Source organism: Nyctibius grandis, chromosome 1 (assembly GCF_013368605.1).
Source record: "Nyctibius grandis isolate bNycGra1 chromosome 1, bNycGra1.pri, whole genome shotgun sequence".
Lineage (NCBI taxonomy): Eukaryota > Metazoa > Chordata > Aves > Nyctibiiformes > Nyctibiidae > Nyctibius > Nyctibius grandis.
Window position 1 is genome coordinate 105,773,888 of NC_090658.1, and position 27,990 is coordinate 105,801,877.

Consider the following 27,990-nt stretch of genomic DNA (forward strand, 5'->3'; position numbering starts at 1 on the left):
CGTTCCAGGTATGACCCCATGCTGACTGGAAATAAAAGCAAGCACACAAATAAATACTTAACATACTGTAACTTGCCTAATGATGGCACGTGTGTGTGCTTTTTCAGTGTGATCTGTTTACCGAACTCGAGTGATCCTCTAAAAGGTATCGTTTACCCATCTGAACACAGAGGTTGTAGCTACACATCTTAGCAGGGCATCTCAACCCGAGTTTTGTGTGCACTGCTATCCCTGTGCTAGTCAGATTTGCATGGTGTAGCATTACCTTCGTGACTGTCACCCTCAGCTTTCATAGTCTTCCTCTAATTTCTCAGCTTTTTCTTGGATCACTGTATCTAGTCAGCGTGTGAACTGCCGATAACCTTTTTGTAGCTAAACCTTGTTTACTGGATAATTGCACACAGCCATTTCTTGCTTTGTACTGTCTTTCACATGTGCATGAGAATTTCAGGTGCTTTTATTGGTCAGCTAGCAAGCTTGCATATGTCAAGCTAATAAATGCAAAGAAGATAATCAAGAATTATAGACCTGTCCTATACTTTCAGTTTTATTCTTGAGATGTCCCCTGCGTTCAGACCTCGGCGCAGCAGCATTTTTGCAGGAGGAAGGGGTAGGCTGGTGGCCGATGCTCTCTCGGTGCTTAGACGTGGTGCTGCTGCTGTGGGGTGTTGGAGGAAATGAGGATTCATGTGAGAGGATGGCCTCACTTGTAACTCTTTTTTTTCCTACTTCTTGCTTTTAAATTTTAATATGCAATTATGAGATGTGGGTATTTAAAAAAAAAAAAAGTAAATTGAAGCTTACTGTCCTGAAGCTACACAGAACTCTTGAACTCTGCTGCTAGTTATGGTCATGCAAGTCTGGGCTTCTCTGTCCTTTGGACCTGTTGGCTGTGGTCTTACTGGCTCTGTTGTTAGAAAATGCAGCCTTTTGACAGAGAAGGCTCATTAAAGTAGGCTTTGGGGACCGTACATTTGTTTTTCTCTTGTGGAGGTAAAAAGTTGGTTTGAGTGAAGTGCACAAACAGAGATTAGAAGAGTCCCTTTATTAAAGGGGGGAATTTTTCAGACCTTCGTGCAGGTGGCACTTGAATAAGAGAAAGGAGACCTGAAGCCCTTATGGCCCTCTGGGCTTAGCTTTTGACTCCTTCATCTTCTCAGCTCTCTCTCTTTAGCTTCCCAGGCTTCCTCTGGCTAATTTGCCATTGTGAGCTACAGCTAGCAACATTTTTCCTATTGCAATACCAGCACAGCTTTTGAAAAAAGAGGGAGCTTCAGATTAAAACAGTAGCTGTTCATAAACACTCAGGTGCTGCTGGGGGAGGAGGGCTTTGGAGCAAAGCTGTACAGCGAATGCCATGCTTTGGCCTGCCTTCCAAAAAACTCAACCTGTAGCTCTTGTGCCCTGTACATATTCTCACTGTTTCCATCTAATCTAGTTTGCTACAGATCCTCTCTCCTGTTTCTTTCCCATTTAAAAAACAAACAAACAAAACAAAACAACTAAACCAGTTCTTTACCCCCCAGCCGGGAGCTGTCTGTGCAGTGTCCTTGCACATTTTACAGTTGCATGCTATTGCAAACACAGCAGTTGAATACACCTGCGTGCTTTGCCTTTTCTTCCTCCCCATTTTATTTCTGTAAATACTTTTGGAATTTGCCCTTTATTACTCTTCACAGCCCTGTGCTATAAGCTGGCGGCAGCAGGGAAGTTGCAGTATCGCAGTGCTGGGGTATGGGCGCAGCGGCCGGGCACAGGATACCCCATTGAACATGTTATTCCAGGACGATGCATGCTGGTGCAGAAGGCATTTTACCATAGTGCTGAGGTATGCTGGATCCGCTGCTGCTAATGGGGGCTTTGCAGCAGGAGAGACCCTTGTTTCGAGCTGGATGTGTCCTTCTGGTGCGGAGAGGCAGTGGTGTACCCTTTGCCACCGATTCTCAGCACTTCCATGGGTGCATTTGTGTGATTGCTTCCAACTTGTTCTTCCCCCTTGGCTGTCGTCCTATGTGTTCTCCTTCTGGCTGAGGTTATCCCATGGCGCAGCAAGAGCTGTTGACCGCAAGGGGATGAAATGCACAACGAATCTCCTAGTCCTGGGACATTCAGATCTTCATTTGAGCTAGTTTAAATCTGCGGAAAATGTGAATAAATCTGCAAGGACTTATGATTTGTCTTAAAACACCTCTCTGAAAATTATTAGATTCTGGTTTAGTGAGGTGTTGGGTATTGAGCTGTGCTGGTTTTGCCTGGGATAGAGTTAATTTTCTTCACAGTAGCTACTGTGGGGCTATGTTTTGGATTTGTGCTGAGGACAGTGTTGATAACACAGAGATGTTTTCGTTACTGCTGAGCAGTGCTTACACAGAGTCAAGGCCTTTTCTTTGTCTCACACCACCCCACCCGCGAGTAGGCTGTGAGTGCACCAGAAGCTGGGAGGGGGCACAGCTGGGACAGCTGACCAAAGGAATATTCCATGCCGTATAGCATCATGTTCAGCATATAAAGCTGGGGGAAGAAGCAGCAAGGGAGGGACGTTTGGAGTGATGGCATTTGTCTTCCCAAGTCACTGTTACACATGATGGAGCCCTGCTGTCCTGGAGATGGCTGAACACCTGCCTGCTGATGGGAAGGAGTCAATGAATTCCTTGTTTTGTTTTGCTTGTGTGAGGCTTTTGCTTTACCTATTAACCTGTCTTTATCTCAACTCAAGAGTTTTCTCACTTTTACGATTCTCTCCCCCATCCCACCGGTGGGGAGTGAGCAAGTGGCTCTGTGGGGCTGAGCTGGCAGCTGGGGTTAAACCACATGAGCACAGTTAGTTATTCCATTTTGCAGTATTCTTTCTCGTATTTGTTTTGTAAAATACTTTAATTACCACAATTGTGTTTATGTATGAAGGTAATAATTACTGAAGTGTTTGAGGGGGTAGAATGATGGGAAAAGTAACCATCCCCCTGGTTAACTGGCCAAAGTCTTCCTTAACCTCCAGCATTTTCAAATGTTTTGAAATACCATTGAGGTTAAACTGTTTGAGACTAGCTTCTCTCCTTTGTCCTGCATTTTTTACTCTTCCCTGAGTTTTATACAAATCATTTATTTCTAAACTTCCTTTTGCTGGTGCTGCCGGTGAGCATGAAAGCTCAGCACTGTGGGTCCTGACAAGTCAGCAGCAGGCTGAAAGATTTGCCTCTGATGCAAGGTGGGACAAAAATCTGCATCGCTTTGCTAGAGATACAGTTGCAAAATAAAGTTTAAAAATAATTCCTTGCATTTTAACAAAACTAAAGTGTAAAATCCACAGCACTCATGTTTCACTTGGTTTCCCCTAAAATAAATGCACTTGCGCTTTCAGATCAATATGGACTGTGGCTTATTTTAAACTCCTTTTTATTTCTAATGTCAAGCATGCTTGAGATCTAAGAGGACATTCAGAAAGGGCGAAAAAAGGGAATCTGGGGTTAGTGGCAAGTTGAAAAGCAAAAGGAATATATGCAAGGGGCAGTTAAGGGTTTGGGAATAGAAAGGAGAAACTGGGCAGCTTTGGAAGACGGACAGAAAATGGTTGACAGCTTTGATTATCAGTGCTGTCTTCCAGTTCTCAAGCAGCTGAGTGTTCTCTGTTCCAGTACATTTATAAAAGCAAACAGCAGCGTGATCGTTGAGTTTTTGGAGGAGGGATAGTTAGTACTTTCGGACGAGGGAAAAGAGGAGTCACCTCTGCAGTGGCAGGGACTGGGAAACATCACTTTAACGAGAAAACACAATTCAGGATTTCCAAAATCAAGTGCCTAAAATTAGGCTTCTAAGTCCTAATTTAAGAATGAAGAAAGTGGCTGGTTTCCAGGAGGGCTGAGCAGCCAGGCCCGATGGCGCATTGCTCTCAGAAGCCAGCACGATTATTTAGATGCCTATTTTGGGGATTTTTTTGGCACTCAAGTTCAGGCACTTAAATGTGAAAAGTGGGATCTGTTGTTTCAGGGAGTTCTCAAGCAGCAGGGTGAGAGCTGGAGGATCCTGCTGAAAGGGAGCAGGCTCCCAGTGCTTTCAGCCCAAAAAGGTTTTTTTGCTGCTATTTGGTTTCCTTAAAAAGAGTGGCATGGGACAGGGGGCAAACCTTCAGATTTTCATGCCTAGTCTTTGTACTTGGAAACTGAAGTTACTCTGATAAGAAACTCAAGAAACAACATTAAAATGTGGATGAGAATTTTTAAATCACTTTTTGTCAAAAACCCCCCCAGAATGTGCTTTCTGTGGAAAACGTAGGAGAGAATTTCCTTTGAAGGGAAGGAGCTGGTAAAATACTTCAGTATTTACTAGTCCTTTCCTCAGAGAGTAGTGATGTGCATTGGAAGAGAAGGTTATCACTGCTGGGAGCCTTTATGAAAAACTTCTATAAGAAAATGAAAAAAAAAAATACTGCAAGAAAAGCACGTCTCTGTGTAGTCTTTGGTCTGTATTTTTAGTTGCTTTGCCGGGGCCATCCATGCCTGGACGAAGTGGCAGGGAAGTGCTCACGTCCCCTGAACATGTGGGTGGCTGCTGGGGCGTAGTGCATGTCCCAGCTCATAATGCCAGAAGTGGACTGAGGATGCAAAATGTTCTGTGGACATCCGAAAACATCCTGTTTATCTAAATCCAGAGGATTTTTGAAAAAGTAATATTTTAATGATGAGGCTCAATCTTGTTGGAGCAAGGTGAAACTTTAGCCTTCGTTATGTTTGTGTTGCAGAACTGGAAGTTCAGTAATTAAAAGGACTTCATCTTGCTTTAAGAAGTTAATGGTTGTCTGAGTTTTTCATTGCTTTATGAAGGGGTGCGGTCGACACGCTGGAGGGAAGGGATGCCACCCAGAGGGACCTTGACAGGCTTGAGAGCTGGGCCTGTGCAAACCGCATGAAGTTCAACAAGGCCAAGTGCAGGTTCTGCATGGGGTCGGGGCAATCCCAAGCACAAATACAGGCTGGGCGGAGAATGGATTGAGAGCAGCCCTGAGAAGAAGGACTTGCGGGTGATGCTTGATGAGAAGCTCAACATGAGCCGGCAATGTGCGCTTGCAGCCCAGAAGGCCAACTGCATCCTGGGCTGCATGAAAAGCAGCATGGGCAGCAGGTCGAGGGAGGTGATTCTGCCTCTTTACTCCACTCTCGTGAGACCCCACCTGGAGTACTGCATCCAGCTCTGGGGCCCCCAACATAAGAAGGACATGGAGCTGTTGGAACGAGTCCAGAGGAGGGCCACGAAGATGATCACCTATGAAGACAGGCTGAGAGGGTTGGGGCTCTTCAGCCTGGACAAGAGAAGGCTCTGGGGAGACCTTCTAGCAGCCTTCTAGTACCTGAAGGGGGCCTACAGGAAAGCAAGAGAGGGGCTTTTTACAAGGGCATGTAGTGACAGGATGAGGGGGAATGGTTTTAAACTGAAACAGGGAAGATTTAGATTAGATATTAGGAGGAAATTCTTTACTGTGAGGGCATGAGCCAGCAATGTGCCCTTGTGGCCAGGAAGGCCAATGGTATCCTGGGGTGCATTAGGAAGAGTGTGGCCAACAGGTCGAGGGAGGTTATCCTGCCCCTCTACACGGCCCTGGTGAGGCCACATCTGGAGTACTGTGTGTAGTTCTGGGTCCCCCAGTTCAAGAAAGATAAGGAACTACTGGAGAGTCCAGCGAAGGGCTACAAAGATGATCCGAGGACTGGAGCATCTCTCTTATGAGGAGAGGCTGAGAGAGCTGGGTCTGTTCAGCTTGGAGAAGAGAAGACTGAGAGGGGATCTTATCAACACTTACAAATACCTTAGGGGTGGGTGTCAAGAGGAGGGGACCAGACTCTTCTTAGTGGTGCCCAGTGACAGGACAAGGGGCAATGGGCACAAGCTGAAACATGGGAAGTTCCATCTGAATATGAGGAGGAACTTCTTTACCTTGAGGGTGACAGAGCACTGGAACAGGCTGCCCAGGGAGTCTGTGGAGTCTCCTTCTCTGGAGATATTCAAAACCCGCGTGGACGTGACCCTGTGCAACGTGCTCTAGGTGAACCTGCTTTGGCAGGGACTCCAGAGGTCCCTTCCAACCCTTAACCATTCTGTGATTCTGTGGTAAGACACTGGAACAGGTTACCCAGAGAAGTTGTGAATGCCCCCTCCCTGGCAGTGTTCAAGGCCAGGTTGGATGGGGCTTTGAACAACCTGGTCTAGTGGAAGGTGTCCCTGCCCATGGCAGGGTGGTTGGAACTAGATGATCTTTAAGGTCCCTTCCAACCCAAACCATTCTATGATTTCATGCTACTGAACATATAAAGTCAGGTATTTAAGATGGATCCTTTCTTATCTTCTGTTAAGAAGAATACAATTCTTTTGACCTTTGTGTGGCTTATTTGGGTGCACTACCATGATCTTTGTGTGTACCAGGAGAGCATGAAAAGCATGATGTGTTTTTCAAACAGTATCAGAGGTCAAATTTATGTCCATTAATGTGAATACCTGGAAACTCTGAGAAGTACTCCGTGTGCCTGTATGGAAGACTCTCTAGTATCTGTAACAATCAGCTGGGTTTGGTTTTGTTTTGTTTAAAAAACCAGATACCTGTTTTCCTGGATTAAATATTTGGACTTTAAGGAGTAAAGTGGCTTTTGGGTTGTAAGCCTGAGCGCTTCCAGACTGATCCAACTTGCCCTGGTGTTCAGGGGCCTGACTGCATTGGTAAAATTTAGTAGCAGAGAGGATGGTTTCTTTCCTGTCCATTGTAGAAAGGCAGGTTTGGAAAAAGTAAGTGGTGTATGTAGAGGTACCTGTTTTGGAAAGCAGTGTGTGACATAATTGGGTTACCTTTTTTCTGACTGTAGGTACTGAATAGTGTTCCTTGCTGTGGGATGACTTCTAGATGAGGGAGTGTTGCCAGTGATCTGCTCGTGTATGTGCTGAGCTGCAGAATTCGCTTGTTTTCAGTATTAGGAAACATACCGATTACAGTGTTTCAAATGGCAACTGGTTTAATTTTTCTGGAAGTCCATGTTCCTCTGAATTGGGAAACTATTCTAATTTAAAAAGAACCCTTGTCGTTGCTGCTGTTGAAGCAGTGTTTAATGTTGTGTGGCTGTTGGCAGGAGACTTGATGCATTTTCACATGACCCCCTCTGAACAAAAGCAGATTGTTTCCCTCTGTTTTTCTGTTACACAAATGAGTTCCTTTTGAAACAATTTCTTTCTCTACAAATTCTGGAAATCGACACCAGGAGTAGTTCTTCCTTTGCTGTGCCTTTTACAATATGCTGTCTGATAACGCTGGCACAAAAAGCTGCTCTGAGGTAACAGCCCAAAAAAGCTGAGACCTCTGCAGAAAGCCTCCTCCTCTCGGGGAATGACTTTTTCTTCCAGCTTTATGGAAGAGTTGAACACGGAGTTTCATTTCTTGCTGTCTTTGCTATAGCTAGGCGTAGTTTGGTTCTGCTTTCTTAGTTGTTTCATTTACATATCTGCATTTTCACAGTGTCCAGCAAATGAGTATATAGCAAGTCAGTTCTGAATTGAGATTTTTTTGTATATTTTTGTATAACGAACCTTTGTTTTTGAAACAAACTCTCGCATCTGAAGTCTTCCTCTGCAAAGAGGGGAGTTGAAGTCAGGTGCAGATGCAGGGTTATTGGCTGATGCTGTGCTGCTGCGTAACTAAATCATTCGGGACTGGATCAAAGGAGCGACGGACAAATTGAGTAAGTGGGGATTTCAAGCAACAAAATGAATTATCCGCAGGGGAGTGCTTTTCCTGGTGATATTTAATAGCCGACAGATTAAAAAAAAACGTGGAAAAAAAAAAGAGCTTGCTCTGGATAATTTTCTTTCTTCTCCTTGGAAATTATATACTAATTTCTCAGTCTTCCTGATGTTCATGCCTCTGGTAGTGCAGCATAGGCTTCTCGGTTAAATTTCCTTATGCCTGGGACACCAGCGTGCCAGTGCTGTGGCCGTTCACGCAAGCACTCGCAGTTTGTGTGTCATAGCTGGTGAGGTGGTGTAATCCCAACAATGCACCTTCTTGTGAAGAGTGTACTTATTTGGGCTGGGCTTCTTCAGTCAGAAATAAAACTGGCATGAATCAGGACTGCAAAAGGCTCCCGGTTATTTTAATCAAGCTCTTTTGTTTGTGCCTGGTGACCAGATTCCAGAGAAGCTTCTGTGCCTCTGTGGAGTCCAAAGCGGTAGAAAGACTTGCTGCACGCGGAGGAGAAAGTCCTGTTCTGCGCGCGTCCCCAAGAGCCCCACAGCAAACGATGGGCTGGGGGTGCAGCCAGAAACCCTCGGCGAGCGCGTCAGCCTTCTGCCTGGAGCCCTGTGGTGGAAGGGTAGAAGACCATGCAGTGTAAATGCCCGTATCCAAGCCCATGGTATTTTCTTGGTCCTGTGGAAAGTCAAAGCCCCTGCTATGGGCTGGGCGGCTCCCAGTCCCGCTTTGGACCGGGGAAAGGAGGTTCTTTGCATCCTGCTTGGCTTTTCTTGCTGGACTCGAAAGAAATGGAGGTGTCAGTCCCCACTGACTAAAACCAGAGGTCCTGCTATTCATTTCGCTTGCGTAAATCAGAAATCCCCTGGAGGCAGGGTTTTCACAGGTGGAACAGAGATGTTTCTTTAGCTAGAACCGAAAAAAACAGAGATGAACTTTTTTGTTGTTAGCAACTACGTGTAAACTTGCGTAAGCATTTCGGTTTGTGCTGTGGGTATATTGGCAGCTTATGTGTTGCTTACGTTATTTCCCCAGAACTAAAAATTGCTATTGATATTAGTATTTAGTGGGAGAGAAACATCAAGAAGTAAAAACTATCCTATTAAAAATGGATAAAATTATTTTAGTGAAAATTCAGTACACTTCTGGATAGAAAAGAGGAAATTGGAAGGGGTGTTTTGGGGGTTTGGTTGTTGTTTTCTTAATCAAGAAGAAAATTACTTCCTCTTCTCTTGAGAACAGCTTCATGTACAATTGTCCTCGCTCATGGAAAGTGTTGCTACCTTTTACCTGCTTTAATTTTAGGGAGGTGCAGCGGCTTACGTACCTCAGAATATATACCAGGTGCTACCAATAAATACTGCCATGGGGAGCTGACAGATGACATTTGAATCACTCTTCTGTACTGATGTTGGATGAGTTTTATCTGGTAGTGTCTTACCAGTGGGCAGTTTCTGGAACTGGAGATGCTCATGCCACCCACTGCAGTATTTTTCTCCCTTGCCTCTGCAGCCCTCTCTGTCATTGGGTGACTGTTGGTCTGTTGCTTTTATGGGCTGTTAATCAGAGCTGTAATCAGTCACCTATCTGCAAAAGCAATAGCAGAGCCAGTTTTTGCTTTTTTCCTTCCCTTCCTCCTTCCCAGGTGGTGTTGCCAGATATTTGAGACTTTTGACAAAAAGAGCTTCATAGCGTTTATTTGAGAATTTCAATGTAGCTGGCTTTCTCAAGGTCCAATCCTCGTCCTCCTCCTCCTTGCCGAGGGATCTTGCAAGGTGTCATCTTGTAGTTGTACTTACAAAATACAGAATTAAAAAGAACTTCAGGTTAATCTGAACTCATTATTTTAAGCTTCTGTGTATCTAGATCCATGATTAAATACTTCAGTGGGAAGTACTACTCTTACATCAGTGGCTCTCTGAGACTAGAATAAGCTTTATGTACTTTATATATCCTGGTAATGTCTAATACCTGTCTGCTGTGATTTTTGTGTATTAGTATTTTCTTTGTTAACCCTAACAGTTGGTGTTCAAGTGACTCAACTATTTCTGTGAGCTGAAGAACTAACTTTCTTCTCTTTCCATTTCAATAGGTTGTAGAATGGAACTTTTGGATAAAACAATCAATAGCTACCTTGATGTTTGGCTTGGACCTAGAGGTAAGATTTGTCCAAAAAATAAAACTGATATTAAAGTGAAGATACTAGAGCATAAGAAACAGCTTCCCTCTAACATCCTGAATACTTTCTTTAGTATTTCCAAAGTATCAAAATGTGTGATTCTGTAATAAATAAAAAAGTCTATTCAATGCTTCTGGTCTTTTGACCTGAAGAGCTGCTAATTTTTCAGCTATGACAATCATAGGTGCTATTTTTCTTACTATCAGTTAAGCTCCAGTGTTGTTAGTCTTAGTGAACAACTTATTTCACTGAGATCTTTGCTGGTTTTTTTTTTAGAAGTTAATAATAGCTTGTATTTTAAAAAAATAAATCTTATTTTAGTTTGCATTTCGTGAAATAAAAGTACTCTTGCCCTCATAACTAGAGCTGCTCAGGAATTTTTCACTGAAAAAATCTGTGATTTTTTGAAAGCTTTGCTTCTTTGAAGCCGTTCTTTTTAAAGAAACAATGGTTTTGGTAGGTTTTTCACTGGAAAAAGGTTTACAGGTGGAGAACAGCAGTCCTGGTCAGCACGAGGAAGGGAGAGGCAGGGAGACCAGGACAGGTGGTGGCCATGGTGTGAGGGCTTCCAGTGAGGGTAGGGATGGCCCTGTTCCACCTGGTCCTGACCAGGGGAAATTAAATGTCAGCATCCTGTACGGTGTGTGTAGCAATGCTACTCCGTGGCATGTGCTTTCCTCCTGATTGCTTCAGTAGCATCTTTTCTGCCTCTTTTCTTTGTCCCAGTGAAACTCCAATGGTGATGCTGCTTCCTCGCAGGACAAAGTGCACAGGAGGTGGAACAAGCTTCTGATCTTTCAAAGTGTGTTTTCTGTTTGCTTTTAGTAGCTCGATGCCCTTGTTTCCCCCCTCTTCATACTAAGCCAGTTTAATTTAGTCTGGATGTTCTGATATAACTTATTGCATGTGCTGGCATATGGTCTATATTTGCCATGTCTTAAAAATAATGAACCATAAAGGTGGCAAATCCAAACAATTACCCGGCTTTCTTAACTACTTCCCAACTTACATTTTAAGGCCTCGTTTCTTACATTCAGGATCCACATATGACTCCTTCAAAATTAAGTCAGGGCTGTGGATGCCAGCAATACTTGAATTGTTTATTTATGGTTTGGTAAACTTGGTTTCAGTCCTTTGGGCAGGACTTTAGTGAGAGAAGTGGAATACCATGCTGTTGCTGGGTATGGACAACACAGTTGTGGTTCAAAAGGATCATGCACTTGTCCCAAGCGTTCCTCTGAAACCCTCTCATTGGGGGTGATTTATGTGCTTTTCCTGAGCAGTCGACATGCTGCCAAGCAGACTGGTTAGTCAGACTGGACTGACTGCTTTAGGTTTCATTGCTCTTACAAGGACTCCAAAATTTAATCCTTCTGAGTAGCAAATACATAAGTCTAATTGGGTTAGTATTGATTAGAAAATAATTAATCAGGATCATCCACTGATAACCACAGAGGTACCTGCTTGACTCTCAGCTTTGCTGGCTCTGTGAGGAAATGAGATGGTACTACTGGAAAAGGTTAGTTTGAGAGAATAAGGGGGAGTGGGCTGTTAAAGCTTTTCTTTGTAATTTTAAGCTCATCTGTGGTATTCGGGATGGAAGATGATTCTGAATGGTAATAAGTATTTAAAAATAATAGCGGTAATAATTTAGGAGTATCTTTGCCTTAGGAAGAGGATTATTTCTGTTTTCTTTAACAACTGTATAACTAAAATTTTGTTGTTTGTGAAAGTTTTTTGTAATGAGCAATGTGGCCCTTAATAAAAGGCCTTGCTGCTCTTCCTTCCTCTTTCTCCAGTAATTCCAGTGCTAGAAGCATTTTGAGTGCAGCTTTTTCTGGATGCATTGAACTCTTCCCCTTACAAAATCTAAGTGTTTGTATGTTTTTGTTTGTTTGTTTCAGACCCCAGAGTAAAAGGATGGCTTCTTCTGGAGAACTATACACCTACCTTTCTCTTCTCAGTCTTGTACTTACTAATCGTATGGCTAGGACCAAAGTACATGCGGAATAAGCAACCGTTCTCATGCAGGGGTGTTCTAGTGGTCTACAACCTTGGACTTACACTGCTTTCTCTGTATATGTTTTACGAGGTAGGAGAAAAGGGGTTGGGTCATGGTTATTTTGCAGTATCTGTTTTAATTGTGTTGGCTTATGTTGAAAATGATCTATGAGCACAGCTGTAAGGATGGAGGAGGAGGAGTAGCTTCTTTTGTGTCCTCCTAGTTTTGCTGAAACAATTGCATCAATGCCATTGTGATTCATCTGTTTCTTGGAAGTCAAAATCTGAACATACAAATGTATTTCAAACTGAGTTGGACTTTCTGTGGACTTAACTTTCTTTCCTAACAAAACAAAGATCTAGGCTATATAAGGTCTTCCACTTCCCAGAGAGCACTTTAGCTGCTTTTACTCAGAATTTGTATGGTTTTGATTAAAGTGAAAATAAAGAACTATGGCAGTGTAAATACAAATGTGATCAGAAAATTATTGAGTGTGTGATTTTAATGTACAGAATACTCTGGCTTGCTTTTAACCAAAAGTGTTTCTCCTTTCTGTAAGGAGAGATTTCATTTTCAACACACAATTAGAAGCTAGAGCGAAAACTACTAATCTCTTTTTTTTTTTTTTCTTTTTTTTCTTTTTTTTTTTTTTTTTTGGCATTTGGTTAGTAGTATATGCAAGCTGTAATTCTCCTTTAAGTTTGTAGTTAATTCTGTAGTGGTTTACAACATGAGTGTTTAGATAGGAAGTTATTTAAATTTAAATAAGTTATTTCTCTTGTGTAGTGAATAGTCTAGTCAAAAATTACTGAGTTGGGTTATTAAGAGCTTTGATACTTAATTCTTCAAGGGGAGTAGTTTTGGATCCAGTAGGTACTTGGAACAATTTGTTTTCTTGATGTGCTTACATTTCTAACCTCCCTGTCAGGATGTTATAATCCAGAAAAACTTATGTGTTGATCTGTTTAATTTGTCTGAAAGTAGTGTTGCTGTGGACTTCATGGACAATATCTGCATTACTTTATGCAGGTATTATTTATGGTTATATAATAATCTATTGTTTTAACCTCCAGTTATGTTATTGGGGGTTTACAAGTGCAGACTTTTCTTCAGTTGTACTAAGTGTGGATAAAACTCTCAGGATAGCCAATCATTTTTCCTTGAATACTTGGAATACTCCTTATAGTTTCCAAATGAAAATTACTGTAACATTCTGCCATGTTACAAAACCTGCTGATAAATTTATACAATAGAAAAGATCTGAACTGTTGATCTTATAAATGCCTTTTTCTTGCTAACAATGAACCGGTTACCCAGAACGGACCTATTTATTGCACGCTGAAGAAGTCCTTATACTTGTAACCAGCTGAATAGCTTTTGTATTGTGAAGGAATGAGACAGCTAAAATGCAGTGAATATTAAGGCTCCTCTTTCCTATATAGTGAAATGCTTTACATCAAAGTGAATATTGCTGTTAGTGTAATGTTACCTATAGGGAAGTGTTCATTGGTATTATTGTAAATATACCATACCTTCTCTTTCTAAATGGGAATACACAAAGCTACAGTATTACAAAGACCATTAAACTCATGATAGTTGCAATGAAACGTGCTGGACAGCACTTACAATGCTGCGAGGGCAAGCGATGTTCTGCAACAAGGGACTGATCCCATAAAAATGCTGCCAAGTAGAGAGCCGTGCTGACTTAACACCACGCTGCTTGGTGTTTTGAGGGGAGAGAGCCGACGGGCCAGGTGATAGGGAAAAAAAAATCAGCTTCCTGCACTTCCAGGTACGTTCTCTAGCTGTAGTGCCTCCGCAATCACCTGCGTCAGTGCAAAGCAGGCGATACCCTGACTCGGATCACGTCAGTCATGGAAATTTGGCTTTGAAGGATTAGCCGTACATCAGTAGCACTTTATAGTACACATGCTCTCTTTTAAGATAAAGCGGTGAAGAGGAGCATTCAAAGAAGAGATGTAACACCCTGTTCTCTTCCTCGTTGTCGCTTCGAGTTTTAGCTGGATTAAACTTTTTTAGTCCTAGTTTGAAGAAAGTCATAAAACATCACCACTTACGAACTTGTTTAGTAGCCTGTCTGAAAATAAGCTGCTTTTAATAGCTTGCATACGATATACCTTCAGGTATATTCAAAGCCCTGCTCTGAAGTTTTTCCTGAGTTATAGCTGTGGTGGTTCAGGTCATGATTCATAGCATCACAGCTCAGTTCAAATATTATATGACCAAAACAAGATGTTAAAGTGAGGCATCCTCCCAACTAGGATGACAAAGATGACCTGCTTCGTTTTCTGACCTTTGCATCCGAATGTTTGTATCCAATAACGTGGGAAAAAAATTTGCATTCTGGGATTTGTATAATTCTAGTTATTGTGTACTTGCACCGTTTGGTCTACTGATGTAATCTAATATAGCCTTATTTTAGGATCACTAGAGATCTTATACCTCTTCTTTGGAATTCCTAAGATAGTATTTTCTTACTATAAATTATTTGTTTGAGCATTTAATGGCTGGACTGGGTTCTGGTACTAGCAGAACAGAGTAGTGGGCTGTGCTTGCCCCAGACAACATAGAAGGTAAGACAGACCAAGGGGAGTGGGAGAGGTTTCTCCAGGCTGACCCCCCAGTGCTGCAGTGGCAGGCATCATCACGCCTGTACCTCAGGGAGAGGGATGCTCGTTAGGGGGAAACAACAATGTTTTTTTTCTATATAAATCTACAGTGCTTGGACTTTGAGGGGAAATAACACTCCTGCCTTGGGCTGGGGCAGCAAGGGTTGGCCTCCGGCGTGGTGGAGAAGGTGTGTAGCAGGACAGGTGGCAGAAGGGTTATAGCATATGGGTTAATTGCCCGCTGGCTGGCATGGCTGTATCTGAAAGAGCTGTGGGAGTAGTGAGAGCAGCAGAGGCAGCACAGCTTCCACCCGCGTCGCTGCTCTGCTCCGGGGTCACGAGCCACATTGTCTTGCAACGCTGTGAGTAGGGCCAGTGCCTCTCTACTTGAGTCTCGGCTGGGTAATTTGGCAAAGTAGGTAGAGTGCCAGGTGCCTGGTTATATGGCACGCAGACCTATTTTATTTTGGATGTGTTTGTTAGCAAAACGAGCCAAGTGATCTGGACCATCTGGACTTACATTTGAGAAAACTGGTCAGTGATGAAGGCTCACTTTCTTAAAAACTATCCTTTTTCTGTCTTCTTTCTTCATCTGAAAAATTAATTCCCTACTGAACTAGCTTGAGAAAAGTCTCAGATTTTACTAATGAGGGAGGTTTGCATATGCAGTAGGAAAGGCATCCTGAGAGCCGCACCCTGTGTTAGGAAGGAGGGGACTCAGTGAAAGGGACTCCCCTTTCTTTCTCTGCAGGTCCTGAAGCCCTTATCTCTGTCCTGAGGTGACTGCGTTCATGTAAAGATAAAATTTCGTATCTCTGCAGGCGTTTGCTTTCTTTGATCAGACCTGTGAACTTCTGCATCTTTTCACTCTAATCTAGCTCTGTTTTGAAGCTCGCAAACCCATCACGCCTTGACAGCATGATGCAGTGCTGGGTCCCTTATCTGTCCCTCTGCAGCCAGTCTCAGACTTCGGTTTTATCATGAGAAAACAAAATCCTCCCCGGTAACACCTCTCCTACAGCTCGGTCAGACTGGTGCTAGTGTGCTGGTTTATTTTGGTAGCAGAGTTGATAAAAAAGCACACGCCACAGCATTTTAAAGAATTCAGCAACAGAATTACAAAATGAAAGCGCTATAGAAAAGAAATTTTCAATGCAGGGGAAGGAAGTATGAGTTGCTTGAGCACAAAAGCAGCTTTGAGCTGCAGGTTTTTCCCCAGAGCTAAAGGACTTAACATTGACTTTGAGTACTATTTTAATTGGCTTATGAAGGAGCAGTCTCTTTTTGTGTCGCTTAAAAATCGTGTACTCTGGTGAAAATTATTATAGTCAGCTGTTTTGAGACAGGTTAATTTCTTGAGAGAACCTGTGATTGTGCATCACCTGCCTGTGATTGTGCATCAGTAATGCTATTAGCAAGCTTGGGCTCCTGCCAACCTGAAGATGAAGGACTTCCTAGGGATGGCGAGCAAGGAAAGGTTGTCTCAAGCCTGGGGTGGCTGAGGAGTCACCAGCCCATCGCTGGGAGGATAAGGAGTGCTGGGCAAGTTGAGACCTGCTGTACAGTAGCTGTAAGGAGGGGTTAGAAACTCTGGCCATCCTGAAAGCAGACCACAACAAGCACGAGCAATGACTTAAATGAACTAGCTGGCAATTCATGACACCTCTGTTTATTGTTTTCTAGGTGGCACGTAAGCAGCTCCGTGCTGCTGTACGCCCAGCCCTGTGCATAACAGAGCCATTTGGGAACCATTAGTGGTCAGGTCTCAGAGTGGCTGTTTGGTTTTATTTTCTGAAGCCTTCCAGCATGTGCTGAAAGTATTGTGGGTGTAAGAAATAGTGGAGGCCGGCAAAGGAGCAGCTGACCAACTCAGAAAAAGGATTATCTGCGTGTGTTGTATGTTGCACCAAGCAAGGTTTGTGGGGCCAGCAGCGGTTCGTGGGCAGCAATAGCAGCTTTTCACCGTTTAGTTCCTTCTGGAAAGGGAGGGATTAAATTATTTTCGTAACTATACTAACAATTTAAATGATAAAAGATGTTACCATTTCCTTCTGTCATTTAAACCCCTGTGGCTGTGAGAGTATTGCAACTCCTAGCATATTATTACATGCTCTTCTGGAAACAAGGGACTGCTTAGGTTTGGCTGAAGCCACACTGATGCTTTTGCCCTTCAGAGAGGTGGGATCCCTCCAGACACCTTTGGTTGCATTACGCTTTAGGTAGTGGACCTGTGTCACTTGCAGGGAAAGCTCTTTGAGTTTCACTGTGCTAGCCTTTGCTTGGGAGAAGTTTATGGACCGCAGGGTTACTGATGGATGCTATTTGGATTAATTACAATATAAACATTGTGATTATCCCTCTATTCCTAATGCTTCCTTGAGCTGTAAGAACTGTATGAAAACATCTGTAAGCTCTTAACAACACGATCACAGCACAATGTGGTCTTCTGTCTGAGGGACTGGCGGCACTCACAAAACCGCACAGCCCTGAGAGCAGTTTGGTGCAAGGCTTGCTCTGGGACGTAACTGGTACTTTAGCACGGTACCGCTTTTAAACTGGTGTGCCTTGCAGAGCTGTGCCTGCCTTACGGCCAGGAGAGGAGCGCTCCCATGGCTGCATTCCCTTTGCTGCTTGGATAGAGAAATTGCTTGGGTCTGCTGTCGATGTGCACGGCTGCCCTGCTCTCACCGGGGCAGGGTGGCATTGATTTATCTCTAATACATGAGATAATTCCAGGTCTATATGTTATGATATAACTAGGTGTCTCTTTTTTTTCTTTTTTCCTTCTAAATACTGGCAATAATTCTATCTCAGAAGGTCAAAAATAATGACCTAGGCTGACTGGGTATTTTAAAAGCTAATTTAGGGGGAAAATGAGCCATGAAAGAAATAACATTAGGAGGAGGTAGATCATTTCAGTGATAATCTTTATCGTACCTTTTAGAATTAGCTTCCCATTCACAGTTCTGAGCAGCATTTAATCATACCAGTTATTGTAGTCTTTTAATGAAGTGATCATTTTAAATGACTTATGGTACAAAGAGTTTTTCACCGTGGCTTTGCAAAACTTTTTTTTATCCCGCACGAGCATAAATAAGGCCAAAACCAGACAACTTGCCTGTCCAGGATATCTGTCTCTGCCTTTAAAGTCTTTTTTGGGATACCTGTCAATTCTTTTTTTCACTTGGGAATCATCTAAATTTGTTACTCCTCTCCTCATGCTATTCCCAAGGGAAAAATGTCTTTATAAACAACATGATCCCTGTTAAAGGGGGGCTTGTTCCTGTCCTTTTACCTGCTCCCTCCTCCCATCCCACCCTCATCCTGCCCCTCCATCTCCCTTGTCTCCCAGCCTCCTCCAGAGCCCATTTCAGCCTCTCCTTCTGCTCTGGAGGAAGGGGTGGGACATGGACATCCAGCTTGCCTCTTGCTTCTCCGGAGGTTTCAGCCAGCCCCTTGGCAATGGGCTCCCTGTCATCCTCTCATGACTAATAGCTGGTCGTTACTCTTAAAAGTAGTTCTGTCATATTTGAGGCGTTATTTGTTATGCCAGGAAGTCAGGCAGGCAACACCATATCCTGTGGAGGAAGTCACTTGTAGTGGGAAGGATATAATGCACTCAGGATGAGTGAATTATTTAAAAAGATGTTGAAGAATCACAATAGGGTAAAACGTCAGTTGTTAGCCGTTAATGATAGCAAAGCTGAAGATTTGCTCTGTTACACGGTTGAAAAAATTGTAGTCAGATCTCTGTGTATAAAATTTTTTACAAATAAAACTCTTTCTTTCCAAAAATAATCAGAAGAAAAACATATTTATTTTACTTTGGTTGTTCACTTTCTCCAACAATGAGATCATCATCCAAGAAAGCAAGACATTTCTTAAGAATCTGTCTGGAATATGACTGTGCAAAACACATGTGGGATAAGTGGGGATAAGATGCTACCTCCTGTTTTTATTCTGGTATACCCCAACTGGAAAAAATTGTTAATTCAGCCCCAGCTATGATTCGATCACTGCTTGGAGCTTGAATTCAGCCTAATGCCACACTTGGGTGCCCATGAATCCCTTGACACCAGATGTCTCGGCAGAGCTGCTGTGGAGGTTTGCATGTGCTGTGGGGTGCAGCCTTCTCCCCAAATGACACTTTATTCTTTGATCTTCTCAGCTGGTGACGGGAGTATGGGAAGGAGGATACAATTTCTTCTGTCAGGATACGCACAGTGGAGGAGAAGCTGATATGAAGGTAACGTAATCAAGACTTACAGCTAATAACGTTTCAAATGGTCTGCTTGTGTGTAAGTGGAGAGCAGAACAGTATTGATTATGTGAATTTTGTTCAATCTATATTCTTTTTTCCCTCCTTTTACAACACAATGGACAATGCATTGTCAAACAGAATAGTTAATCTACAATATATTCATGGTTGCTATTTTGGTGAGTTATTATCTGTAAATTTCCAAGCATTCCCAGGTCAAAAAACAAGGACTTGGTCTTCAGACTGTATCCAACCACTGTGACTCCCCTTCTCTTTCTGAAATGTGGTGATGATTTCTTCTGGTCACTGTTCAGACCTCTCCTTTACAAGAAAGCACTGGGGGACCAGCTCTGGTTAAATATTTTCCTATTTTTCCCAGGACACCCCAGGTGCACAGCAACAGCCTCATAAAACAGTCTTTGTCATCCTGTTTTCACCTGTAGCTATGGATTTGTACCTAGATCTCCTACAGAGAGACCTGAGGCTGAAGCATTACAGAAGATCTCAGCAGTGTCTTCAATCCAAATAGTGCAGGACAGAATCTGGATTTTAATTACTTAGCAAAAGGGTTGAAAGCCCCCACAATGTGCAATGCTTCTCAAGCTTGTTTCCTCCTTTCTAGATCATACGTGTCCTCTGGTGGTACTATTTCTCCAAACTCATTGAGTTCATGGATACCTTCTTTTTCATTTTGAGGAAAAATAATCATCAGATCACTGTTCTGCATGTCTACCACCATGCAACGATGCTGAACATTTGGTGGTTTGTAATGAACTGGGTGCCTTGTGGTCACTGTAAGTACTGGGTTATGGTGGGGAACACTTGCAACAAGGGCCCTGTTTTGATTTTCTTTTGGTCAAACCAAACATCTCTGATACCTTCAGCTGCAGGATTTATTCTGTCCCATATTTAGCTGCTTTGCTGAACTTCAGCTATTGCAGATAGTTGCAAGTATTAAGCTGCCTGCAGAGCCTCTGGAAAAGGCACGCTGATGTAGTTTGCAGAATTTGTGTGGCACTGTGACATTTATCAGCTGCAGTGGTCCAGATCTGATACCTGTCAACCTTGTTTTCTCTTTTTTTGCGGTGGTTGCAGACTCTCTAGTGAAACAACACTCTTTTCTAAGTCAGGACCAGAAGCTTGTTTCAGCTGCAAGATGGCTAATAGTGACTCTTGTCCTTGTATCTGTCAAGTTCACTTGAGATGTTACTTTCTTAATTTAATCTCATTATACCAGTAGCCATAACAAATGATTTCAATTAAAATCTTGTCCCCTGAGTGCTAATGAACTTGACTGAATACATCTTAAGTGGGAGATTTCCATGTCTCTCTTGTCTAAATCCTGCTGACCTCTGGCTATCTTGCTTTGATTCTTTAATTTAATTGCTGTTCGCTAGCATGTAGTTTCCTAACTGAATTAGCGTGGCTTAGTTGTGGTTCAGATGTGCAGCTTATAGATACTGGCTTTGTTGAACACTCATCCAAGAGAAACCTTTTCAAATCCAGTGGATGTGAACTACCGACAGTGCAGACCGAGAGGCTGGGTTGCTCAGGAGTCTGCTTTCTGAGCCAAACAACATAGAAACTCATATTTGTTTCGTGTTGTCAGCACAACAGTGAGTAATGCTGAACTTTATAAAAAGTGTGCATCTGGAGCCACATTGTCCTCCAGGGAAGTCAATCCCTGTTTATACAAGAGTCAAAAGTGCAGATACTTGGAGTCTATCTTGTGTTTGTGTGGTCTTGAAAATACTTTTGTGCTATTTCTAGTGATGAGGTTTTTTTCTTCCTTTCCAAGCTTTACGTTCTGCTTGGTCATCACAGTACTATGCAGTTTGGTGTTAAGCTAAAAGTTTCTTTAATGAGTAAAGGTGCTGTAAACAAGGACAAATAAACCGGCTAACTTGCAGTTTCTGAAGGTATCTGTTGCTTTTAGTTATAAATGACAAAATAGGCTCCTGCCGGGAAGGAAGTGAAATAAGTCTAAAATTAGATGGGTGAAGCTATCGATTGTTGGGCATCTTTACGTGCCTTCTTTTTATCAGCTTCCTCGGTTCCCTTGAGAAGCCGGAATGTACATGTGAAAAAGAATAAATTGAGGAAACAAAACCAGAAGGCTGGTATAAACTGCACAGCTGCAAAGCAGCTCAGACACTCCATTGGGTGAGCGGAAAAAAAATCAGGGGAAAAAAATACAAATCTCTTGCCTTTCTTCTAAGAAAAATCCTATTTTATATAGTAACATTTTGAACTTATTATTTTTGTAGGTTCTATGAAACAGCTTGTTCCTGGTCATGCAGTGTACTTTCTTTTTCCTTTGCCCTTTTTTTAGCTTACTTTGGTGCCACGCTGAACAGCTTTATCCACGTCCTCATGTACTCCTACTACGGATTGTCCGCAGTTCCAGCAATGCGTCCTTATCTGTGGTGGAAGAAGTACATCACTCAGGGGCAGCTGGTGAGTGATTAGCTCTTCAGTGCTTCAGCAGGCTCTTGTATTAGTGATGGGGTCCTCTTGTCTTTAATGAGTTATAAAATTTTGACAGGAGGTGGAAGAAGGGAGAATGAAGGCTAGTTCCTTCTACATCTTTAACTGCCTAAGTCACCTTAGAAATCCAGTTTCTGTACCTCTGTTTGCTCTGTTTTCAGGACAATGGGGACCTGGGGACTGATGGCGTACATGAATCAGGGCTGAGATCAGTGGGATCTTTCTCCACGTCCCCATGTTGTGTGGCTAGATGTGTCTGGGAGTCACAGCGCTGGGTTTTCTGGGACTCGCTAGCCAGGGAGGAAGGAGGAAGCTTTTCTTCTAAGCCTGCTTGAGCTAAAGCGTTCTTCTGTGTGCTTGGTTGCTCAGGCTGATGTTGAGATGACAGACCAGAAACCAAGTGCAACGCAGTCCACAGCTAACAAGGCCTTTTATTCTAGCCCTGCAGGACAATGGCTTCTCTGTCTCCCTTTTGCATGCAGTTGCAAATGGTTTATTAAAAACTGTTCAATATTTCTGGTCTCCTTCTGCACTTTAAATGGGCAGATTTTTTTCTCTTGTAATTCTGCATTGGACTCCTTGCATCCATTTGTATTGTTTCCTGTGTGTACAGTGATGAAGCCCGAATGCTGTGTTCTGGAGGTGAAAACAGCAACAAAATTAAGTGATATGGCACATGCTGTAGTGGTACTGCATGAGAACCAGGTTTCAATGTGTATAAGAAGTCAGAACGCCACAAGGAAATGTACATAGGTGTTCTGTCTTCCCCCTTTTGTAGGTGGGGAAACTGAAGCCTAGAGAGAGACTTTTTTTGTTATCTTCCCCCCATCCTCCCCGCCCTTAGCACCCTCATAGAGCTGTGAATAGGTTTAATAACATTTGCTGCCAGCAATTCAGAGTGTTGATTCTCAAAACCTTTTATTTTTTAGCCCTTTTCCTCCTTGAAGGATGGCTAAGTATTGTAGCAGTGGGGATCATTGTTTTGGGGGAGTTTAGTTTTTGGTTTGTTTTTTGTTTTGTTTTTTTCCTTCCAGACTTAGGCTCTATTCTTCATCCTGGCTGTTTGAGTGCTACAGAGTGCAAGTGTCTCGGTGCTTCGATTGCTCCCCTGGCTATTGTCATAGCTGCTTTCACTTCCCTGTCTGCTCTGCGTGCATAGCTGTTAAGACAGCACAACAGCAGAGCAGAACACAACAGTCTTTCCCTTTTTAAATAAACATTCCCTAATGTGGTAGCCTTCATGTAAGGATGAATTTTGCCTAACGCCCGCTGCAGCACTTACACCCAAACTCTGTTTTTCCAAAAGAGATAATGGAAGATAATTAAACCCTGTTCCTCCTCCCTGCCTCCCCAGTTTCCCTGCAGCCTTTACCCCAAAAATTCTTACACTGGAGCCATCTGTCAGGCAGTCCCTCGCTGTGGAAGAGGATCACAGGATCTGTGTATAAGCCCAGTGACCCCAAATCTTTTGCAGCTGAAGCAGTGAGATGCAGATCTACTCTCTTAGGATGGTGGAGTCAAACCCCAATGAGCTCTCACTAGGAAGAAGGTCATCTTTGTTCTGTGGTGTATTTATAAATCAATTCTACATAAGTTACTCTAATACTCCAAAATGGAACAATATTAATCAAATAAAAACACTTGAACAACAGAATACCACAACCTGAATGTCTGCTAACTCAGGTTTACACTGTTAGTAAGACAAAGAAGATAAACTTGTCAAATACACAATATTACATATTTTTGACTTGTTTTGGAAATAACTAATGAGATTTTTGTCACTAATGGCTTTTTTCCTCCTTGCATTAATGTGCTTCATTTTTCTTTTTTTCTCTCTCCCCAGACTCAGTTTGTCCTGACAATCTTCCAGACCAGCTGTGGTGTTGTTTGGCCATGTGCATTTCCTCAGGGGTGGCTGTATTTTCAGATTTCTTATATGATTTCTTTGATTATCCTCTTCACAAATTTCTATATTCAGGTAAAAGTAATATTCATCAACTCTTTGTAGCAGTCTGCTGGCTGTATCTCATTGGAAAGCCGTTTACAGAAATATATGCTTGAAATACCCTTTTGCTCTCTTCCAGTAACATGCATACATTCTTAAAGTACTGTACTTGTTGGTCTGCCCTTCAATTTCAAATCTTCTGATGTTTTGTATCTGTAATTCAGAACAATTAGTAATTTCAGTAAGCAGAGTGGCACAAAAAGGCATTTTACTAATGCAATTTTAACTGCAGATAAGGGAAAAAAAGAGCTTTATGTAAGAAACAGCTTTCCGGTCTGAAATAAAAGAGCAGCCTGTGAACCTGTGAAGCACCCGAAGGAATTGTTCATTACTGCTCTTACAAGGGGAATTGGTTGTTTTATATCCAGGGCAACTTCCCAAACTCCCAACATACAGAAATCTGGTTTTGGCTCGCTCTTACAGGCATTTGTTTGTATTTCCATATGGAAAAATAGCATTTTGAGTTATTGTCTTCGTTTAGCCTGCACCCGGGGCTAAACAATAACAGTTTTTCTCTCACCCAATATCCCTTCCCCAATCGAGGAAGGGAATTGGGAAAAAGAGGGAGACTCGTGGGTTAAAATTAAACAGATTTAATAAAATGAAGAAACCAATATAAATGATAACACAAAACACACAGAAGTATACTTAGCTACAGAGTTGCAGCAGGTTGTCCAGGAATACCAATCATCAGCAATGACAAAAAAAGGGAGGCCAGAAAAGAGGAGAGCAAAAACAGTCCCACCTCTCCCCTCCAAGCCCTCCCTTTTATAGGGAACTTGATGTTAATGATATAGAATACACCTGTGGGCCAGCCTGGGTCAGCTGCCCTGCATTTAACTGCTAGTGGCCTTGATCACCATGGCTGGCCACAAACTGAAACAAAATCCCGATGAAACCAGGACAGTTGTGTTTCTACAAAATTGATTTAGTGTCTGAACAGATCCAGACTTGGTATGTGTTATTCTGAGTAGTTCATAATCAGACTCTGTGCAAAGATGTGCCCATCTTCAGAAAATCAGACCAACACAGCCTCCTGCCCCCAAACAAGAAACTCTGTGATATATTTTAAACGACTCTTTCAAGTTTTGAGCATTTCGGGTCTGGTAAGAGTGATTCATGGGGGGAAACATAGCAGGCTTCCCTACCTGACCTTCTGGTACTTCTTAAAATCAGTCCTGTGGTTCATATCACTTGCTGCATATGAATATGCTAATTAAACATGATAGTGTATTCCAAATATTATTTGACTTTCTTTATCAACTTTACTCATATTTTAACTTTTAACCATTTCACTTTCTTTCACACACACGTATTTTGGGAAACACACTCTTGTCAGGTGACTGAGCCCCTTTGACAAAGACTAATTCATGTATATTTTTTCACTGTCTGTAATTTTTTTTGGTGTCCCGAGCCACCCTGATCCTGTTAGTTTTTGCTTCCCATGTTGGCCAGTGCAAATTCCTTTCACATTTCTGTCTCTGAACTTCCCTCACTGTTATTGTTTTCCCACTTCTGGCTTTGTTGGAGATAGTCACCTGCAGTGCATCTAACCTCCTTCCTCACTTGTCATTTTGAGTATATTCTTCTGCCATAAAATTGCTTCCCTTGTTTCTGATTTACTGTTAGCATAACACTACCAATGCTACCATCATACTACCAAGCCTTTTTCTTTTTCAGTGAACTAATTCTCTGGCTGTGATGAAAGAAAGGCATAGTATAGCCTCATACACAAAAACTGGTAGAGCTTGTTAGCCTCTGCCACCGGCACGAGGTCTTTAAAAATGATGGATGCAAGTTTACTTTTGAGTTTCTTGAGTTACTGTAAGGAAGTGGTTATTTATATCTATTTAAGCAAAACCATGTGTCTTTCCGTATATTCTAGACTTACAACAAGAAGGCATCCTCGAGGAGGAAAGAGTATCAGAACGGCTCTGCGGCCACGGTGAACGGGTACACAAACAGCTTTTCTTCTCTTGAGAACAATGTGAAACAAAGGAAACAAAGGAAGGATTGAAGACCAAACTGAAAAACCATTTTGATAACCCCAACAGCAAAATCATCTGATTGTAAGCACAATAAGAGTTGTGCACTAATACTCTAATGGCTACTGTAACTATTCCTGCCTAGAATAGTGTGATTTATGTAGGACTTAACCAGTGCAAACACCCTAGAAACTGTATACAGAACATAAAAGTAGGTTAAAGTTTAAAAATAATTCTGGGCTGTCACTGACCCCGCTATAGACTGTGGAAGGGAGTATTATCTTAGTATCCGACACTGCTGTTGCCTTACTAGTCAATACGATAGGTGCTGAATTATGATTCACAATTTGAAAACACTGTAATCTAAACCTCCATTTTTTTTACTGTAGATCATGCATGTGATTGTAGAGGTAATTTGTACGATGCTGGTTTCAGTAGATAAACACACATGCCTTAAATTAAAAAGCAGGGCCCAAAGCTTATTACTGGTTTAAACATTAGGGTATGTTTCAACTTTTCAGTTGACTGACTTTTTATTAAAAAGTCACTTAGAAGAATCCATTGATCATTTTACTGTTCTGTGTGTGATACACTGTGTTACGTATCTCTTACGCGATACAGTGAAATTGGAAATGGCGCATTTAGTTTTGTATGTTTGGCTTTAACTGACTAAACAGTCACGAACCAGATGGAAAGGTTATTTTACCTTTTTAATAGATCTTATTTTTTTATTTGAAGTATGTCACTAATGTAAAATTAATTGGCGCTTATACAGTCCAGTAAGACTTAAATATTGTCTCTAAGGTTTAGAGTATATACAGGGTGGACCCATCTTTTCTTTTCTCTTTTCTTTTTTTTTTTTTTCCTATTTCTGGGAATTCTTAAATGCTAAATGAAGTGTGTTTTTTAATATGGAAACTGGCAGAATTTCAAGTGTTATTACCATAGCCATATCCACATCTTAGGAGCTACTGTTTAAGTCTGTGACATATCCAAAACTGTGTTTAAAAACAAAGACAGAAAGACACTTTTCTGATGGAATTGTCTGTATTTAAGTTGGTATCTGTACTGTTCTTCACGGAGCATCTGTTCATTTTTAAAATGTGCCTAACACAAATATGTTTTTTTCCCAAAAAAAGCAAAATTAAACAGTCTAAGTCATACCTAATGTTTTTTAAATATTACTGAAATGTGCTGGAAATGTCTGTTTCTGTAATGTGAGTTGTGTATATCACCAGTAATGTTTTGGCTTCTTATCTGAGGATTTGGTTTGAGTGCTTGTCAAAGTTACTCCTTCTTGTAAAATGTTGCCTTGCGCATACAAGGAGTCCATTGCAAAGCCAATATCTGTTGCTGGTATTCTGGTATCTGCCATGATGGAGTTTGGCTTATGAATATTTTGTTCATTAAGCTCTGAAAAACAGAATTGTGCAAGACATTCTGCTGGTCATTGCTCAAGTTGAACTATTTGTTTTTTGATATTTATATAAATGCCAGTTTTAACAGGTTTAATTTTTTTTTTTAAATTAAATCTTTTTAAAAATTTTTGCACATCTCTTAGGGAATTAATAAGTTCTCCTACTAGCCTTGTGGGTTTTCATTCCTTGTTTTGAAGGAGACAGTGTCTGTTATGTTTACATTATCAAAGCTTGTGCGTGTGTCTTCATTTCTAGGTACTTGTTTGCAGAGTCTTTACATAGCTCAGTACAGAAGCTATAATGTTCAAAATAGGCTGTCTAAATGTGCTAGAAATAAACCCTTGGGTCATGTGAATATACCTACATTGTTAATGTTTGACATGGTTTAATCATTAAAACACTTTTGATGATCTCTGCCTGAATTCTGGTGGGTTTGTATGGATTTAGTGCATTGCCCCATCCTGTGTCAGGCCAAGGAGGAGCTGTCGTGATGGAAGGACAGACACAGATTTTCAGAGAAATTGAGCATACCGGAGACTTGGTAACAAATTCCTTACAGAAAGCTTTGGCTGTTACTAAATGCTGTTCCCTTGCCTGACTGTAGAAATACTTGTGATGGATTAAACTTCCCACTGGGATTACTGACTCACTGAATGCAGAGCAGCCCGAATGGCTCCGAGACGATGAGAGCCAGGAGCAAAGCTTAACGTGGCCGAGGGGGACTTCCTGCCTTGCACATCCTGCCTATAAAACGGGAATAATACCTCTCTCCAGAGTGGGAGCATTCTTGCAATTTCCTTATAGCTCCCCTTGCCCTTACGTGATCACTTCTGAGCCCTGTCTGATTTGAATGTTCAATCAGTGCATTGAACAAGCCCAGATAGCTTGGTGATGGACTTAGTGAAAACAGAACTACTTACATAGCTGTCTCTCTTCTCGCTTGCACGCTCTTAAAACAAGAAACCTAGACCAGGGAAATGGTCCATCATCTTTGCTAAGTCGTGGAGAACGGGAGAGGTGCCTGAAGACTGGAGGAAAGCAAATGTCACTCCAGTCTTCAAAAAGGGCAAGAAGGAGGACCCGGGTAACTATAGACCGGTCAGCCTCACCTCCATCCCTGGAAAGGTAATGGAACAACTTGTCCTTGGTGCTGTCTCTAGGCATATCAAAGACAAGAGGATCATTATGGGCAGTCAACATGGCTTCACCAAGGGGAAGTCATGCTTAACCAACTTGATAGCCTTTTATGAGGACCTAACCCAGTGGACAGATGATGGTAAAGCTGTGGATGTGGTCTATCTCAATT

At 42.1% G+C, this 27,990-nt stretch overlaps 1 protein-coding gene across 3 annotated transcripts in view; it reads left to right on the top strand.

Moving 5' to 3' along the window:
- Window positions 1–27,094, top strand: part of ELOVL5 (ELOVL fatty acid elongase 5) — a 40,725-nt gene extending 13,631 nt beyond the window's left edge. For 2 of the 3 annotated variants that reach the window (XM_068395390.1, XM_068395398.1), the window contains exons 2-8: window positions 9,813–9,878; window positions 11,804–11,991; window positions 18,700–18,777; window positions 19,412–19,583; window positions 21,122–21,246; window positions 23,120–23,254; window positions 25,167–27,094. In XM_068395390.1, the coding sequence (XP_068251491.1) occupies window positions 9,821–9,878; window positions 11,804–11,991; window positions 18,700–18,777; window positions 19,412–19,583; window positions 21,122–21,246; window positions 23,120–23,254; window positions 25,167–25,298 (888 nt within the window). In that variant the 5' untranslated portion in view covers window positions 9,813–9,820 and the 3' untranslated portion in view covers window positions 25,299–27,094. Of the gene's footprint in view, window positions 1–8,522; window positions 8,547–9,812; window positions 9,879–11,803; window positions 11,992–18,699; window positions 18,778–19,411; window positions 19,584–21,121; window positions 21,247–23,119; window positions 23,255–25,166 lie in introns of those variants that run through there. The other variant, XM_068395407.1, reaches the window with a different exon arrangement.
- Window positions 27,095–27,990: the final 896 nt, after the last annotated feature.